At 44.6% G+C, this 15,987-nt stretch overlaps 1 protein-coding gene across 6 annotated transcripts in view; it reads right to left on the reverse strand.

The window, feature by feature from the left end:
* Positions 1-1,586: 1,586 nt before the first annotated feature.
* Positions 1,587-15,987, reverse strand: part of Osbpl6 (oxysterol binding protein like 6) — a 71,673-nt gene continuing 57,272 nt past the window's right edge. For all 6 annotated transcript variants that reach the window (XM_051166182.1, XM_051166177.1, XM_051166181.1 and 3 more), the window contains 10 exons: positions 14,862-14,949; positions 13,974-14,227; positions 13,019-13,156; positions 12,493-12,556; positions 10,915-10,993; positions 8,788-8,932; positions 7,586-7,730; positions 5,299-5,425; positions 3,483-3,605; positions 1,587-2,105 (listed from right to left, as the gene is read on the reverse strand). In XM_051166182.1, coding sequence (XP_051022139.1) covers positions 1,997-2,105; positions 3,483-3,605; positions 5,299-5,425; positions 7,586-7,730; positions 8,788-8,932; positions 10,915-10,993; positions 12,493-12,556; positions 13,019-13,156; positions 13,974-14,227; positions 14,862-14,949 — 1,272 coding nt within the window. In that variant the 3' untranslated portion in view covers positions 1,587-1,996. The remainder of the gene's footprint in view (positions 2,106-3,482; positions 3,606-5,298; positions 5,426-7,585; positions 7,731-8,787; positions 8,933-10,914; positions 10,994-12,492; positions 12,557-13,018; positions 13,157-13,973; positions 14,228-14,861; positions 14,950-15,987) is intronic.

Genomic DNA, 15,987 nt, shown 5'->3' on the forward strand with positions numbered 1-15,987 from the left:
TTTCAATCATACTGTGAGCTTTACCAGTCGGAAGGAAAGCCAACTTTTGTAAGGAAGTCAGTAGGAGTCTAATTAAGTTCTAATTCTAATTAAAACTAGATATAACTGAGGATGTGCAGATTGAATGGAGGAAAACAAAGTAGTCCATAACAAGGGGGGAAATTTCAAATGCAAGTTCAGGAAATCAGGGCGCACAGGCTGGGTAAGCCAGGAGCTCATGTGTGCTATGCTGCGCCGTGTTTACTGGGGAGTCGAGTTTCACACTAACGAATGCCAGCTGTGTACACGATGCATGGACTTGGATGAAAGAAGAGATGAGTTTTAGAATAAATAGAATATTGCTCCATCTAGTGGAAACGCTGTGCTTTCCTTCATGTTCTCAGCAGCTTTGGGTTTTATGGTGAACTAGCCATTCGTTATTAGGAACGCTTTGCTGGGGAGAAATAACACCAAAGTTTATGCCTCTTAACAAAATATAAAATGTCACTAACCTTGTTATCAGAGTCTAAAGTAACACTTAAATTCAGATGGTAAGAATCTAAGAATAAAAGTTCAGCTAACAATAAAATATATGTAATTTCCTAATTCACTAGGAAGCCCCCTACAGAGAATTTTTTAACATACAGGCATTTATATAGTTAATACGTGCAGGAACTTAGGAATGCCAATGCAAGCTTCCTACAGAAACTATGTACCTGTGGAAAAAAAAACCAAAACCTGAAGAATTCAAAACATATCTTGCCCGCCCCCACCTTTGGAATGGGTAATTTTTTTTTTTTAGCCTAAGTTTTATATTTCTGTTGTTAGCAAGGTAGATGATTAATTTGTAACCAAGTATCCATATGGAATTGCTTGATTTTTTTTTAAAAAAGGAAGATGATTTTGCATAGGATCATTTACATAATGCAAATAAGCTTTTGTTCTCTGTGGAGTCCGCACAGTGCCAAGGGGTGGGCATGAGTCAGGGATGTGCTGTATGGTCTTATGTGCCACTCAAAAACGGTACTGTATGGTACTACCCAGCCCAGGCAGACACTCCAAGTGTTCGCTACTTCCTACTGAAGTGTTAACACTGATGACAGGTGTCCAAATCAAACCCAGCTTTGCTAACTACCAGGGCGCGCTGTGAGGTCCGATGGAGGAGGCGTGGTTTATTCTTTGGGCACAGGACAGGAACCTGAAAAACAACCTGGATGCACAGATATCCTGAAGTGTCTGTACCAGCCCTCAGCCCTCTTGGCCCTCAGATCCAGCACACCGTCACTGACTTTAGCAAAGGAAAGTGTGCTCTTCCTCATCGAACCCTCTTACAGCTGCTGAAGCAACGTTCTGAGTGGGAGAGCGAGTCACGCCAGGATTCTAATGACCTGGCCTTCACATACACCTATGAGCGCACATTTTAAAAAAACGGTTTATTGTACATCTTTGCATTTCTTAAGGCATGAACAATGTTGTAAAGATGGAACGGGTTTCGGGAAGCATCAGGTCTATTTTGATGAGGCCACATCAAAAACAAAAAACAAAAAACCAAAAAAACCCACACACTTCAAGTCTGAACTAACTGACCGCTGTGGCCCAGGAGCTCCTAGGGTGGGGATGACGCTTGCAGACAGCAGACCGGCTGCGTGCTGTGTCGGTTTACACTCTCCTGATCGGCTTGAAGCACCGGTTACAGTGTGAGCTTCACCAGCTCTTCAGACTTTGGATTTTATATTCTCCTTCTTTTAGTCTGCTTTCCAAGGACGGCATGGGCTTTATTTTTTATTTGATTTTATTTTTTTTAAGGAATATGGTTGCAGCAAAACAGAAAGGATCCAAAAGTGGTTAGGAGCCTTGTCTAATGCACTTTTGAAAATCCATTATAAAGATGAATAGAAAAGCAAATGGGAGGTTTTCAGTCGACCCAGAAACCACGCGTAGCTATAAGAAACGTTAATTGTGCATAGTTCTTTATTCATTCGGAGCGTGGTGTGTTGGCTAGCTCTAAGTCTCCAGTTTACCAAAGAACAGGGCTGTCTACTTTGCTAAACCCAGGGTCCTTCCGAAGCTCCCAGTAGGTGTCATTAGAAACCCAGGCTTCTCTTTGATTTGCATCAATAACTTTTCTGTGAAAATATGAAAATCAACGTTAGCCACAAATCACATCAAGGTCACCTGAACTGAGTACACACACACACACACACACACACACACACACACACGTGTGTGTGTGTGTGTGTGTGTGTGTATACATATATATATGTGAAAGGTGTATGTATGTATGTATGAATGTATGTATGTATGTATGTATATAGTTAGTGTCCTAAGTGCTAGCAACTGATAAGTGGACAATTCTAGACTAGAAATAAAGTAATTGTTCTCATTAAATGATAGAAACAAAAGCAAGAAGGAAAAAGACAAAGGCAGGAACTAATTACCTCTGGGCACGGGGAGAAAGCCATAGAGGCCCGACACAGCTCTCTAAGTACTGTTAGGAAGAGCTACCTCCCAGGAACAGTGCAACATAAGTGCCTGAAGGGCACACTGCAGCTCTGAAGGGCACACTGCAGCCCTCTGAAGGGCACACTGCAGCCCTCTGAAGGGCACACTGCAGCTCTGAAGGGCACACTGCAGCCCTCTGAAGGGCACACTGCAGCCCTCTGAAGAGCACACTGCAGCCCTCTGAAGGGCACACTGCAGCCCTCTGAAGGGCACACTGCAGCCCTCTGAAGGGCACACTGCAGCTCTGAAGGGCACACTGCAGCCCTTTGAAGGGCACACTGCAGCCCTCTGAAGAGCACACTGCAGCCCTCTGAAGGGCACACTGCAGCCCTCTGAAGGGCACACTGCAGCTCTCTGAAGGGCACACTGCAGCTCTCTGAAGGGCACACTGCAGATCTCTGAAGGGCACACTGCAGATCTCTGAAGGATGAGTGTGCACTTCCACCACATGGTGATCATGAGATGACAGCTCTAAGGAGAGGATACTACCCTGAGCTTTCCTGTGCAGGCTCAGGAGGATGACAGATGATAGCCCTGGAAAGGACAGATTCATCTCTGTGATGTGTATATAATCCTTTAACTAATCCTGTAGTAATCACATTGGATCATACTGCAGTGGGGCCAAATCTGAGCAGACACAAGCTTTGTGTGACAGAAATAAAATTAAACCCTAATGAAGTCATGGTGCCCTTAGGGGCAGAGTCCCAACCCTTGCCTGTGTGAGGAGTGGGGACTACTGTTCTGCCACTCCAAAGGGTCTAGAAAAAAGGAAATGCCTTCTAGTGAGTCCTCACTGTGCCTCACTGTCCACAGAAAGGAAAGACCTACTGAGAAGAACTGGCTGTTATGGTTACTGTCTTTTACAAGCACAAACTCCGACTCAGCATTTTTACTGTCCACTGCACAGTGGCCCACATCTGCTTAAGATCTCTGGATACCCTGAGTTCTTCATGGTCTGGGTAAGTAAAACATGAACTTGTTGTGGGGAATGGCCGACTTACTTAAAAAATTTTGGTATATGTTCAAGGTTGTTTTCCTCCATGTATCGCCTTCGAGATCTTTGGAGTTCCTCAACTCTTTGTTTCTCTGCGGCTGCGGCTTCTAAGTTTCCTTCTTCCAAATACCTAAGCAGAATACAGTTGATATTCCAATGTTAGCTTCTTTTAGGAAAAAAAAGAAAACAAAACATATTGGCACAAAATTACCCACTGGTGACTGAGAACACGGAATCCTGAACAGCAGTGACACTGTTGATGCCCTTTCACCTCTGCCCCAGGCCACGTGTCCTTAGTCTGTTCATCAATTAGTGTAGTTTCTGCCTCTATGGACTGAGCATCTGCATTCAGGGACACACGGGTAAGGGGGCTCGTGACTCTTTAGCCTTGAAAACTTCTCAGCTTTCTGGGGTGCTGCGACCTCAGATTGTTCTGGAGAATGGCAGCTGAGGGTAAGAATGACATGATGTCATAAGTTGGGTTCTTTTCTTCACGGTGCCAAATGTGTCTGTTAAAGGCTATGAAATGCTGGATGGTGATTGGCTGTCCTCTATGGAGAGAGCTGATTGAGAGGCAAGGACTTTTCCATTCTTACTGGGAGCGTTAAGAGTGATGGAAAAGAAGGTATATTGAAAATAGCACTGGCAAGCTAAAAGCAGACCCAATGACGATTTGCAAACGTTTACATCCGTGGCTGGGATGTGGCTCTGTGGTAGACAGGAGGTTGTTAAGCACACATGGCCGTGGGTTGGATTGCCACCAAAACACACACACACACACACACACACACACACACACACACACACACACACACACACACACACCTTTACATTTCAAAACAGGAACAAAGAACAGGGGCATAATGTAATATACACTGTAAAAAGTTAATTGATGAAATTATATGTCAATCAATGAGATAGTAGTTCTGGGAGTAACATAAACTGCAATTTTTTTTAAAGTACAGTATATAGAATTGCATGTAGAACAGAACATAGTGAAAGTCATATCAAGTACATTTTAGGAGAAAAAAAAAAAAAACTCCACACATCCACACATGCATGGGAAACAGAGAACTGATCCTGGATGGAATGCAGATGGCATATAGAGTTTTGGGGAAAATGAATTCTGTAAAAGTGGAGGACATCATGATCACATGAAAATAATCAAAAAATGAGTTTGGAGCCGGGTGTGGTGTCTCACGCTTTTAATCCCAGCACTCAGGAGGCAGAGGCATGTGGATTGCTGTGAGTTCGAGGCCAGTCTGGTCTTCAAAGTGAGTCCAAGACAGCCAAGGCTACACAGAGAAACCCTGTCTCAAAAAAAAAAAAAAAAAAAAAAAAAAAAAAAAAAAAAAAACAAAACAAAACCAAAAGAGTTCTGTAGTTGAGTACAGTCCCACACCCTCTAGGTCGGAGTTATGTTGGGGAACGCCATTTTCATTCCAATCACTTCCCTGTGCTCCTGTGACTCTGGTTCGTCGGTTTAAATGACACTTCCTGTTATGGGGCAGTTTGTGTAAAGAGGTGAAAAAACACAGGAGAGGAGAGATTCTAGAGCTACCACCAGAGTTTTCAGACATTTGCTAAACATGGGGAGAGCTTTCTGTTTCTGTCCAACATGACTGGCCACTGAACAAGCTTCAGTTTCAACAACCCTACGAATGCCATTTTGCCCAGAGTACAAAACTCAGGTCTTTCTGCGTGAATAAGGGGATGAAAGAATGCATGAAGGAGCAAACAAGTGATGGAGGAAATAGTCCTGATGACCTCAAACACCCATGCTGTTATGTGGGGTCCAGCAGAAACTCTGACAGCGCCCTGACCTTTGATCTGGCCGGAATCGGGCATCTGTGGGAGGGAGCAGGTCCTTCAGGACAGGGTCCAACTCATTAAGCTCCACAGCAAACCTCGTAAAGCCGTAGTATAGCTCATAGTTGGTTGGCAGAGAACCTGGGGGGAAGCAGAGGACCTCTGTGAGAACGATGCCAGGGAAGGCGCTGGCCCCGGCAGGAAGAGCACTTGGTGAGGGCCGGTACTCAACACTGTGACTTCCTTTTGAGGCATTAAACTGATTTTATTTTGCTAAGCAAGAAGCTTTATGTTAATGATTGGTACTGAAAGATCAGCATATTTAATAAAACCCAGCCTTTACATAAAACCATGTATTATAGTAATAGTCTTCATGGGCTGAACACAGACTTTTCCTCTCACATATGCAACTAGGTAACTAAAGACCAAGCTAGTTAACTACACAGGCTAACATTTCACGAGGAACATCTGCTGTGTATGTCCTCATTAAAAAGATGCAGACATAAATAGATATCATTAGTATTTCTTTAAAACATTTAAAAACTATTTTCAACATTTAGTGTGTGTGTGTGTGTGTGTGTGTGTGTGTTCCATATGCTTGGTTTCTCTTTTGTTGGTTCAGTTTTCTTTTTTTCCCCAAAGGCTTATTTTTATTTATGTATGTTTGTCTCAATGAAATGTGACGTGTAGAACCAGGTAGTGGTAGCACACACCTTTAATCCCTGCACTCAGGAGGCAGAGGGAGGCAAATCTCTGAGTACAAGGCCAGCCTGGTCTACAAAGTGAGTTCCAGGAAATCCAGGGTCACACAAAGAAACCCTGACGAAAGAAAGAAAGAAAGAAAGAAAGAAAGAAAGAAAGAAAGAAAGAGAAAAGAAAGGAAGGAAAAGAAAGAAAGGCAGACAGTCATATGGTCATATGTTGTCCAGGTCCCCCAGAGAGTCCAGAAGAGAAAGAATGCTGAGAGGCTGCGGAGCTGGAGGTACAGACAGTACAGGCAGTTGTGCACAGCCCACATGGTTATGGGAAGTGATCCCAGGCCCTCCAGTGAAGTGATAAGTGCTCTTAACTGCTGAGCTGCCTCTCCAGGCCCACTGATTTCTTTTTTTCTACCAGGGGAATTTCAAGGACTGACTTCAATTTATTAGTCTTGGCAGCAAGTACCTTTACCTCCTAAGGGACATCTTGTGGGCCCTTTAATTTTTTTTAAAATTCCACCTTAAAATTTTGTTTGAATTACAGTACATGTGTAGAGGTCAGCAGACAGAAGACAACCTGTGTGACTGAACTCAGGTTGTCAGGTTTGAGGGCAAACACCTTAATCTAATGCTATCTTGTCAGCTCTGAGAGCCATCCATCCATCCATCTATCCATCCATCCATCCACCCAACCTTTCATTCCTTCCTTTTTTTTTCATGGCATCTCACTTTGCTGTCCACGCTAGTCTTGAATTCCTGGGTTCTAGCATCCCTCCTGTTTCAGCATCCCCAGTACGAGGACTACAGGAGACACCGTCACACCTAGCAGGGAAGTCAGACTCCACTTGAGGCCAGGACCTCACTTCTGCTAGGACATGCCCTACCACCGATGTACATACTCAACCCCTTAACTAGGACAGACTGTCTGCTTTGCTTCTCCTAGAACAAGGCTGAGGTGTGGCCAGTGCTCAGAAAGTAGTTACTAAGAACGAATGAAGTAACCACTCCACCAGCAGGAAATTCACAAACACTTAACAGTGTCCTTTAGGAAACCAATAACTAATTTTAAAAGTTGGAGGTTACCTGACAAGCTCCACTGAAAATGAATTTCGTATGGTGAATTTTTCCCCCATTTATACTTGATATTCAGTTACTGCTGACGTCTTTTATTAAGTAAGTGTCAGCATGTCCGAGTTTTGTTGCTCAAATAAAAAAGATCACTTGCTGTGGCAAGTTACTAGATTTGCAGATTAGAGATGTTATATTTGCTTTGTTTTATTTAAAAAGTAAACAACATGAGCAAGGGCTTGCTCATGTATGTCAATTATTTAAACTCTTTCTTTCAGTACACCTAGTGTTTGCATGTACGTGTTATGTTTAAAGCAATTTCCCAAGGCAGATTTTTAACAGATCACTTTACTTCAATGATTTGGCCCCCCCCCTTTTTTTTTTAATTATCAAGAATCAAATAGAGGCCTTTACATATAACTTATTTGTTGAGTGTCAATATAACTGCAAGTGCCTTGAGCACTCATGGCTTAGACCCCGCCGCCCCCTCCCACCTGTTACCCATCACCGCCTGAGCGGGAAGCTCAGCTCTCACCTGGTCTCCAGATGCACTTGGCAGAGGGGGCCACCCCACAGTAGAGCCCTTCATGCCACTTCCCAAACAGCCGGTGCACCACCTTCCCCTCCTGATCTATCACCACGCCCTGCACTTCATTCACGTTGGAGTTCCAATAATTCACCTGGAAAACACGCAACCCCAAAAGCGCCTTAGCAGTGCCAGCCTGCATGCCCTTCCTTGTTCTCTCTCTTACTAGGGTCTCTCACTAAAGTAGCTTAAGCTGGCCACTTACTGTGTAGCCCAGGTCGCCACAAAACTCACAATTCTTGTAGCTCAGTCCCAAGTGCTGTGATTAGAGGTGTGCTGCAGTAACTGCTTAATTTCTATGGAGTGGGCGGTCTCGAGGTGAGGGGGCGGGGCGGCTCTGAGCACTGGCTTACCACGGCCAGGCCACGGATTTCATTCCCAGCGCCATTAAAAACAAAAACCCAAACCCCTGTGCTCCATCCACAGCATGACAGCACGCTCTTCTCCAGCTCCAGGTCAGTCGTCAGCTTAAGAAGCCGCTATCAGCTCATGGGTTAGTGACTGCCTCTTCTGACCCTCTTCCTCTGCTCATGGATCTTAATGGCCTTCTACTGGATCTGATATCAAAGTAATCAACAGATCCTGGGATGCACTTAAACAATCATGGATGTTTAAGTACGTTCTACTTCAGACCGGAGTTACTGGGGAAATGGTCCATGGGCATCTCTGGCCCTAACCCTTTTTTCTAGGTAATAGAGGAAATGGCTTCTTCTGGCTCCCTTTGGATTGCTTCAGAGCAGGGTCAGATGGCTTTGGAATGACTGGCAGCTCTCATGTGCATGGCTGCAGGCAAGTACTTTCAGAAACTGACAGCGGTAATAGGATGAGATCCCTAAATAAGATCACATAAATACATTTATTTCATAATCAGGCAGTAATAGACACTAGAGGACTCAGCATAAGAATGAGATGTGTTCCAGAATTTTACTTCGTGTGCTGGCTGGCTTTAAACAATAAACTTATTTCTCCTTCGACGTGGTATTTTTGACTTCCACTAATTCAGAGGGTTATATTTCTCAAACAATTCTGTAGCCAACAGTGCTTTCTTATCTAAAATGCCCTGAGACGGGATGCAGAGCACAGTTCCTCTGATTTCCTCCTTAGGAAGCATCTTGGACAACCCCCCTTTTCTTGTCTACAATGCTACTCACCTTGACAAATGTGAGTTTGCAAATGCAAGCGCTGCTTTTGGTGTTTCTGATGGTCACTTCGCCGTAGTGCTCGATCCATCTCCTCCCACTGAGGATGTTGTGTATGCACGTGGTGACTTTATTCCACACATAGTAATCTCCAAATCTACGAAGAATACAGCACTGATCAAAAGCAATGGACACAGATTTATATTCCTGTGCCTACCAATGAGAAGATTCTTTGGGTAAAACTTCTTATTCCCTCACTTCCTCCTCATCTCTTGAAAACTTCCGTGTAGTCATAAATATGCACGACATGATTAACTTGCTTACAATAATGAAGTGCTTTCTATGGACTTAGAGATGCTAAGTTCAACAATGCTTCTTTTCTGCCTCTCTGGAGTAGAGGTATAGTGGCATGTAAGCAGACACTCAAAGAAGTCAAGTATGAAGGGTTTAGTTCTTAGATTTCTGGGACATGGAGTGACTATCCAGCAAGCCATACTGGATGAGGCTGATTCTGTAGGTGTGTGTGTGTGTGTGTGTGTGTGTGTGTGTGTGTGTGTGCGCGCGCATGTACGCGGTGCGCACTGTGTATGGGGAAGGGTATCTATAAGACACAGGAGCCAGAAGAACATGGTATTTGGAGTTCTGTAAGTGGTGGGCTCCAAGTCATGAGAAGGGCGGGGAAGGCATTTAATGACCCACCAAAGAGTCTACACTTACAGGCAAGCAGAGTGTGTCTATGGAAGGATCGAAGGACAGAGGGAGCTTAAGCAGACACAGATCTGAGAAAGATTACTCTCAGAGCACTCTCATACTATATTTGTCAAGATAAAAGTTGAGAAGAAAGATGGAGCCAGTATTTAGGAAGATGATACGGTGAGCAAGCAGAGCTTATGGCACAGATCCAGTGCAGATTTTGGGAGGACATACAGAATTTCTGCCAAGTGATGAAACAGCATGGCCACAAAAACAGGTGTAAATTTGTGTGCTGTGTAAATTTTCAAGTAAAATTATATTTCATACTGAAATAAAATGCTTCTAAGGTCTAGCTGGTGTGTGAAAAAGATATCGCAGACACCTGGGAAAACACTTTATACTTCATAACTTGTCACTTATTGAAAGTGTATTCTTTTATCTCACCTTTTTCCATATCCAATTCTTAGGCACCCTGTGTGGCTGCATGCATGTGTGTGCATGTGTGTGTGTACGTGTACGTGTGTGTGTCTGCATGCATGTGTGTGTGTGAATGCCTGTGTGCGTGTGCACGCGTGTGTCTGTGTGTGTGTGCGTGTGTGTGAATGCAGGTGTGGGGAGTGAGTGGTGAGAGGGCAACTCAGGTGTGTAGGACTTTGCCTTCCACTTGGGGACACAGTCACTCTGTTGGCTCTCTGCTGCATACTGCAGGCCAGGTGGCCTGAGAGCTTCTGAGGAGTCTCCTGTCTCCCCATCTTCCCACAGCAGCACTGGGGTTACAGACACTCATGCTAAGTGTATCCAGCCTTTACATGGCTTCTGGGGACTCGAACTCAGGTCCTTGTGTTTGTGAAGTGTTTTTATATACCAAGTCATCTCTTTTGCTCCCCACCCCAGCATATCCCACCATGCAATAAGTAAAACCCAAATTCAACCAAACAGGCAAACATCAACAAATTCATACCTTTGCTCTCAATACAAATAATTTAAAAATACTTATGGCCCATGTCTTCTAAAATGTATTTTAAAATAGAATACAACCATAAAAGGATTTCATCATTAGTTTTTGACAAATAACTCAGAAACTTAAAATAGATTCTTAATCTATGAAAGATAGATATAAAAGTGGAATTATAAGCAGTACAGAAAGGAAATGGATAAAGGGAGAGCTCGCTAATACACGTATAGATTAACACGTTAGAGTTGTAGATTAACCCGACAGGTGGCTGCTTTGGGCTGATCAAAGGAGGGATTCCAGGAGAGAAGCGGGAAGCTGTGGTACATGTGCAAAGGTTATTTGTCTTTGTAGGAGTCCATACAGAAACCTGTGTGGAAGGTAGCAGAGACCTTGGGCATGCAGGGAAATGGACCCTTAGAACCTTCCAGCATACCCGCATGGGCTGCAAGAGCAGCTAAGAAGCCTGAGCGGCAGGGCGGAGAGCAACCTACTTTGGGAGCGTAACATTCAGGGTTCCGACCGGCAGGATCTCCATTGACTTCCCCCAGAACTTATTTTTCCATCTGATATCTAAACGAGATAGCGAGAGGACAGAAACTCAGCGTTCCATGTCTGATCGGTTCTGTGGAAACTAATACTGCTATTATATTTTACAAAGCATTTCTGCAAGGACAATTGATTCTGTACTGTGTATTTAAACATCACAAGGACAGACGTCAAGATCCTTGTGAAAAGAGACGGTGGAAATGCTGTGACTCTTCCCAGGTTTATTATGTGTTCCTCCATAACCATGCTCCCTGTTTGTTTCCATTTAACAAAACAGAGAAGCCTGGGATAGAATCTGCACCTGGAGGTCCTCACGTACGCACATGAGCACAGACGCCAAGGCTCTTTAATCCCCAGATAACAATCAGTGTTGTTTTGACTAAATGGTGAAAATAGATGTGTGTGTGTGTGTGTGTGTGTGTGTGTGTGTGTGTGTATGCATATACATATGTATATATGTAAAATATATGTAAAAAGAACTGCAGTATGGTAAGAGCCCTGACTTATAACACATCTCTCCCTCTATGAAGGAGTTATGTGTCTCAGGAGAACAGCAGAAGTTAAAGGGTAAATGTAAGAAATCTTTACATACAGACGGAGAAGACTGATGAACACGCAGGATGAACTGAGACCATCTCTCGGCACTGGCTACCACATAGCCCGAGGCCCAGCACTTCCTCTCACATGATGGCTTTATGTTTTCCACATGGAGACTCAGATCTACCTGCAAATCTGTATTAACCACCTGGTCCCTTTGGATAAACTAAGAAAAAAATCAGGGCTGTCTTCATAAAACTCCTGACTTTTGGTTATAACCAAGAATGACTTCACTTTCTTACTTTGCCATAGAGTACATGGACAGTCCTCTGTCACTGTGCGCTCTCAAGGTAAGGCAGTGCTTCTTGTGGGCAGCGGAGCAGCGTCCGCACACAAAGAACTATTTCACACTTATTAGTCGGCTCAGCAAGTAAGTTCTTATTTCCTAAGGAGCTTTTGAAACTTTATCTATATGTTACACTACAATTTGCAGATGCTCAAATGCCCTATATAAAACATGCAAGATATTTGCATATAAAAAGATGCATTGTTCTCACAGACTTGAAATTCTCTTTGGGCTACCTGTAAGAACCAACACAGAATCATCCTATGTAAATGGTTGTTATTGTTACATTCCTCGGGGAATAAAAGAAAACCATTGTACACATGTATAGATCATTTTTCTGAGTGTTGTTCATCTAGGTTGGTACCCACGCTCGTGGGCATCTTGGGCTGATTACAGGCAGTGTGGGGCTCTGACGTGTGATGGGTGGAGTGCGGACTTCAATGGCACAGCGTCTCATATCCAAGACAACAGCTTCATAATAAACTGCATGTTTTCATTTCTCAAGTTGATCCCTACCAAACATTTACTAATAGTCTCTGAGTTCCCGGGGCAGCAATCAAACTAAGCACAGTGTACTTTCAGTAGCTAGCCATTTCCCATAGGCGGATACGCTTCACGTCCAATGGTAGCTGATACAAACCTTGCCAAAACACAAAGTTCTTTGATTCACAGTGACAGGCAGAAATAGGTGGATGATGGCTAACCTGGTAATTATAAAAAAAAAAAAAAAGGTAGCAATCATGGCAGTATTCCAACCTCTATAAATGATGTTTCTGTTTTTGTTTTGAGACAGGGTCTCCTGTAGCTTGGGCTGGCTCCACACTTGCTGCATAGCTAAGATTGGCCTTGATCCTGACCCTGCTGTCCCCATCCAAGTTGCATGTGCTGGGATCACAGGCATAGGCGAGGCCACCAATGACAATTCTTTTTAAATGAAAATCATCCCTCTCCCAAACAAGAACTAGAGCTTCCTTTTCTAATAGTATATTTGTCTCAAGATGATTAGGAAGTCACTAGTATTAATCATCACACACAGAGAACTCCCACCCACTAAGAGGGGACAATGATGCAGTTTTCTGCTACTCGGTAAGATGGCGTGCCCTACAGTTGCCAAGGCCTCTCTCATCACCAAGCTGTCCTCTTACGTAGGACGGAACCTCACTTACTTGCTCTGAGAAGAACCGAAATCCCTTATCTTCTCTTATGCACTCGTAGGTCTCCCCCAGGACTGGATTGAATGGCTTGCTTCCTGCTCTGAAGTAGGTGGAGCAATACCCTGAGACTGCGAATGCAGCAACCAGAACCTGTGAGGACATCAAGAAAGGAGCACAATACAGGAGAGGCCACTTCCGGTCTGCTTATCATGGCTCCTGTAGACTCTGTACACTCCATGTTGAGGGGGCACTTATGTGGCGCCATTTGTATTTCCAATTATTTGAGTCTTCACTAATACACAGGTAGGGATAGGCTAAACTACTCCTATGAGAACTGTCGGCAGTTGAAGTCAAGTGCTCTTCATTATGTATGTGTCCACCCAATTTCCTGAATAACAGAGTCCAAAGGTTCCGGAAGGCACTTTGTAAGCCATGTCATGGGCGCACTCTTAGCCCCATAGGCAGGTAGGTGTGGCTGGTGGTGGTGGTTGGAGCGGAGGTTAAGTCTCCCAGCCTTATGGAGTAGAGGACAAAGTACCAACAGAAAATTGCTTTCTTGGAACTATGCTCTTGAACAGATGGCTCTCCTGGCACTCAAGACTAGCCGGCACAGCAAGGCCCCGCACGTGTCAACCTCTAAGGAGTAGGATATCTTTGACAAACCTTAGGGAACACGCTAGGCCAGCAGGTGTATGCAATCTGCAGCTCAGGATAGCTGTGACCGTAGCCCAACAAGTTTGTAAACTAACTCCATGTAGCAATGCCTAGGGGTGAGCACCCCAGGAGAACAGGCCATGAAAAATTCACATGTGTACCTTCTAACAAGAGAACCTAGAACTTTCTGACCTTGCTTCATTGTGCACACAGACCACATTCCCTCCCTTGCCCTCCCCCATGCCTGTGCAGTGAGAGTGTTATATACACAGCAAAGCTGTTCCCACAGTGGCTACAGCCCCGCCCTCCTTACCATCCTCTCGTAGGGGTCGCCGGTCTCTGAAGCCTTGTCCAGGAGCTCGCTGTATTCCATCTCCTCACAGAGGTGCTGCAGCGTGTTGAGAGGCTCATTGAGCTCCACAGGCATGGAGACCTTCGACAGGTCTTTGCCAATGTTGTTCCTCAAGATATTCCACAGGTTGATGTTACTGGTGTCGGGGCAGGGAGCAGGCAGGCACGTGCGGCGGCCGTTGCGGAAAGCGCCTCCTGTGAGCTCCCCGTTCAGGACTGGGAGAGGAAAAAAAAGCACAGTAGCATCGCTTCCTTCTCTATTATATGAAGTTGAGAACAAAATGCTAAAAACCCCAGAGTAGGATCCTGACCAAAGTTTTAAGTATACTCAAATATTAATTAAGGAGAAGTCAAGTGTGTGTGTGTGTGTGTGTGTGCGTGCGCACGCGCACGTGTGCATTTTAATAAGAGGGATCTGACATTTGGGGCTGAACAACAGGTAAACCTTCTCTACTTAACCACATACCCAACAGATTTTAAAAATTTATTAATTATTAATTAATTAATTTATTTATTCACTTTGCATCCCTGTCATAGCCCCCTCCCTCCTCTCCTCCCAGGCCCACCCTCTCTCCCCCCTGGAAAAGGGGAGCCCCCTATCCACCTACCCCAGCTCATCAACTTGCATCAGGCCCGAGTTTGTCTTCTTCCCTTGTCCGGCCAAGGGGAAGCGATTGAAACACCCAACAGATTTTACAGCCCCACACCTTCACAGCTTATGCAAAAGACAGGCTATGGATAACTAACTGAACAGCCGGTGAGCAGAAGAAAGGAATGACTGGCTGTTAAGTCGCCTGGGTTGTAATATGGTACGTAGGGAGAACAACCTGGACGCTCAAATGATACCTACTTTGCCGAGAGATATTGTCCGCGACGCTGGTGTTGTCTTCAGATATGTTATCACTGACATCACTGATGTAGGACTCATCATCAGAAGCCTAAGGGAGGGAGGAAGGACCGAGCGGTGGTAAGAGGCTTCTTAGGATGCTTGCCTTGAAAGTTCACATCGCCAAATGGTTAAATGTAAGAAGCTATGGTTCAAACGATAAGCAGATGTCTCAGCGAAAAATATACTGGGCATATGCTCAAGGAATACCTGAGTGTCTTCTACAGGATGCGAGGGAGGAACTGCTGTTTTGAAGTAGATCCTTAGGTGGATCTCTGTGAGTTCAAGGCCAGCCTGGTCTACAAAGCGAGTTCCAGGACAGCCAGGGATACACAAAGAAACCCTGTCTCAAAAAACCAAACAACAACAACAACAACAAAAGAGCTCCTCAATTTAGCTAAGGTGGGAAGCCGAGGAGGCCAGGATGCTTAATTCAGGAAAACACAGTCACACATACATAAAGGCAGGCCTGTGACTGTACCCAGGATTTCAGATAGGCTTCCCAGAGCAGAGTTACTAAGCAGAGGCTGAGGGAGGCATCAGAGAGAGAATAGGAGGTGCCCAGGCATTCTGAGAGGGAGAAGCAAAGGAAGAAGGCGAGGCAAAGGCAAGAACCATCAGGAAACATTGCCCCAAGGACTGCTGGGATGTTAAGAGTGGCTGCGGCTGAGCTCGGGGAAACAGGAAGTGGGCATGGCGGTGATGAGAGGTTTTTCATGACCAGGTCAAAGTTCATTCAAATTCAACAAATTGCAAGCGAGTCTCCATGGAGTCAGACTTAGTTTTCCAGAAGATGCTTGCAGCTTTCTTTAGGGAGGGGAGATGTGAAGATGCTACACAGATCGAGGTAAGACACCCTGGTAGAATCTGACAGCTTATGAGGAGAAATTGAACACTAAGTCATTCTCTACGTGAGAAGGAAAATGGAGCAACAACAAAACCAGCGTTGGTAGGGAGAAGGCTGAGGGACAGACTGCCTGCCTAGCATGTGTAAGCCCTAGGTTCAACCCCAAATACTGCAAAAACAAACTAAACTAAAAAGAAACCCAGACTGAGAGCAAAATAAAATTAAGGAACAATGTGATTGTGG

The sequence above is a fragment of the Acomys russatus genome, chromosome 24, assembly GCF_903995435.1.
Source record: "Acomys russatus chromosome 24, mAcoRus1.1, whole genome shotgun sequence".
Taxonomy (NCBI): domain Eukaryota; kingdom Metazoa; phylum Chordata; class Mammalia; order Rodentia; family Muridae; genus Acomys; species Acomys russatus.